Here is a 3,241-nt window from a genome sequence, read left to right as displayed (position 1 = left end):
TAATTTTGAGAAAATACAAATTATTTGTGCCTACATATAAATGAGCAAGTATAAGACACATAAGAAGTCCTTTCAGTTCTATCTATACTTTATTATAAAGGGCATATCTACCAATAAATAAAGTATAACTCTATTCTTTGTTGTTGGAGAAATAAAGCTCATAATAAGAGAAAACTCTTGTCAAAGGGAAGCCTGGGCCTACTGTTTCCATCAGCTATTTCCTTAAGTCTTTTGAAAACCTAAGAAAGGTAACACTTAAACCTAAGGCCAACCTGAAAATGTGCAGAATATAACTTTTCTCAAGAGTTATAGCTACTATTTCTAGCAAGTATTGTTCTATTTACATGAACTAAAATTTTAACATACAATAGTGCTGAAAATCCTAGTTTCCAAAAGCTTACTAATTCATACTCACCTTGTTTGCTAAGTCCTGCAGTAAGTGTAGCATATACTGGTCTATGACATACATGTTTTTAACAGGGATGGAGTCCGTCTCTGGATTGAAATCAGTCACGTTTCCCAAAAGAAAGCGGAGTGTATTTCTAAGCTATTCATAGTGAGAAAAAGAATGCAGTTAAGAACAATGTATGAGGCCTGGCGTGGTGGCTCACACCTATAATCCTAGGACTCTGGGAGGCCAAGGCACGTGGACTGCTTGAGCTCACAGGTTTGAGACCAACCTGAGCTACAGCAAGACCCCACCTCTGAAAATAGCCAGGTGTTGTGGTGGGCACATATGGTCCCACCTACTCGAGAGGCTGAGGCAAGAAAATAAATCACCTGAGGGAAGGGAGCAAGATGGTGGCCGAGTAGCAGCTTCTTTGTAACCAGGCGTGGTGACACCAGAGAGAGAAGACTCCAGGCCATCTCTGGCTGTGGGCTCTGCTCAGAAACATCCCTTTAGGGATGCAGTGAGACAGTGTGAGACTTCTGGACCCCAGGAGGACAAAAGCATTGGAGAAGTGGAAAGTGGCTGCATTCGGTCTGAGGCTGCCGCAGCAGTGAGACTGCAGACAGGGAAGGCCTTTCCTGGGGGCTGTTTTCTTTTATTGGACTTGGGCACTCAGCTGAATTACCTTGAGAAAACTTGGGCGAGAGTGCGGGTGACTTTAAGCATTGTTCAGGGTCCCGGACTGCCACTGGGCCCCGGACTGCCACTGGGCCCTAACAGAGCTAAACACTGTTTGGCTGTAGGCCTTGCGCAGCCATTGTGGGAGAAATGTCCCTGCAGGCTCTGCCCTCAGGGTTGCAGAGTGAAGCTTGGGCTGGGAGAACTTGGGCAAGTGATCTAGTGACTGTGAGCAATGCCAAAGGCCAGGACTGAGATGCCAAAGAAGAGCGGAGCTTTCAGTGTTTGGCAGTAAGAGGATTGCCTTGCAGCCTCGGCCCTCAGAGGCATAGAGTAAGGCTACTTTTGGTGCACCAGATAAGCAGACAGCCACTTCAGGAGAGATCCCAGCAACAAATGCTTTCCTGGGAAAACTTCTGCTTAGCCAAGGTTAAAGACTTAAAGTGTCTTTTAAGCAGGGTAAGGAGAGATTCAGACTCTGAACTTTGTGAGGGTAGAGGGCAAAGAAGTCAGCAGAGGCCTCCAGTCTCTGTCTCATACAGTGGTATCAGCAGTGTGATTAGCACCTCATACCCCAGAGGATCATGTGTTGCCCAGACAATATACAGCAAGATATATTCACTGCTTTGTTTTTTTTCTTTGGCCAGGGCTAGGTTTGAACCTACCACCTCTGGCATATGGGGCCGGCACCCTACTCCTTGAGCCACAGGTGCCACCCTTGTTTTTTGTTCTCTTAATTTCAACATTTTTCCCAGAGACTTTTTTATTTCTTTCTTCATTTTCCATTGTTGCCTTCTTTAATAATAAGACCTTCATTTTTGCTAGTGCTTTTGCCCCTGTTACTTGGTTTTTTCCCCCAATTTTATCATGTAATGTTTTCTGTTTGTTTTGGGGGGTTTGGTTTATAGTATTTTTGTCTTTTCTCTCTATTGGGTGGATGTGAGGTACTATGTCTGCTCAAGCTGGCAAAGAGCTGCTGAACTCAAGGGAACCACCCAACATAGCACCCCCAAATGTTGGGAGTTTTTAATGTGTGGGTCAAAGTACCCTACTGTACACCTTTATTACTCCGGTCTCCCTCTTTCTGTGCCTCTATTCTTTTGATTAATATTCCCTTTTACTCAACCCCTCCTTTTTCTTTTTTCCAAATTTTTTTTTTCCTTCTTGCTCTTCAATCTTCTCATCCTTTTGGTCCTGTACAAAAGGACTCAACAAAACCTTAGGCCAGAGGCACAGTAACATAAAGAACAAGAGGAAGGGTTTCCTCTTGGAAAATTAGGGCAAGGAAACAGATTAAAAAAAAAAAACACTCGTGAGGAAAAATCAGCAGAAAAATCCTGGCAACATGACAAATAGGTCCAGAGCAACCCCACAAAGGACCATGAGGTAGCTAGTGCAGAGGATTCTACCTATAAAGATATGTTAGAAATGACAGAAGGCGAATTTAAAATATAGATGATAAAAACAATGAAGGATTGCTAAGAAAGTAGAAAATAACCAAAAAACAATGAAGGAAATTACTGAGAAAGTGGAAAATAACCAAAAGGAAATACAAAAACAGAATCAAATAAGAAATGAATGATATGAAGAATATGGAAAGGAACTGAAACAGTCAATTAGGAACTTAAAGATGCAACAGAAAGTATCAAGAACAGATTAGACCATGCAGAAGAAAGAATCTCAGAGGTAGGCTCAGCGCCTGTAGGTCAGTGGCTAGTGCGCCAGTCACATACACCAGAGCTGGCAGGTTCAAATCCTGCCCACGCATGCCAAACAACGACAACAAAAAATGCTGGGCATTGTGGTGAGTGCATGTAGTCCGAGCTACTTGGGAGGCTGAGGCAAGAGAATCCCTTAAGCTCAAGAGTTTGAGGTTGCTGTGAGCTGTGATACCATTGCATTCTACCGAGGGAACCACAGTGAGACTCTGTCTCAAAAAAAAATTTAAAAACCTTAGAGGTAGAGGACAAAGCTCTTGAGATAACTTGGATAGTTAAAGAAGCAGAAAAGAAGAGAGAGAAAGCAGAACATTCACATTGACAGAATTATGGGACTTTGCGAAGTATTCAAACATATGAGTTATAGGTATCCCAGAAGGGGAAGAAGAATGCCCCACAGGAATGGAAGCCACACTAGAGAATATTATAAAAGAATATTTCCCAAATATCACCA

At 42.8% G+C, this 3,241-nt stretch overlaps 1 protein-coding gene across 1 annotated transcript in view; it reads right to left on the bottom strand.

The window, feature by feature from the left end:
- The window catches only part of IARS2 (isoleucyl-tRNA synthetase 2, mitochondrial), a 68,129-nt gene that overhangs the window by 7,395 nt on the left and 57,493 nt on the right, over positions 1-3,241 (bottom strand). The window contains exon 13 of the mRNA XM_003791001.3: positions 416-542. Coding sequence (XP_003791049.1) covers positions 416-542 — 127 coding nt within the window. The remainder of the gene's footprint in view (positions 1-415; positions 543-3,241) is intronic.

This window comes from Otolemur garnettii, unplaced genomic scaffold, assembly GCF_000181295.1.
Source record: "Otolemur garnettii isolate 467f Iridium unplaced genomic scaffold, OtoGar3 scaffold00045, whole genome shotgun sequence".
NCBI classification, from domain to species: domain Eukaryota; kingdom Metazoa; phylum Chordata; class Mammalia; order Primates; family Galagidae; genus Otolemur; species Otolemur garnettii.
The sequence above is the reverse complement of the archived record's forward strand: the minus strand, read 5'-3'. Positions and strand labels throughout refer to the sequence as shown.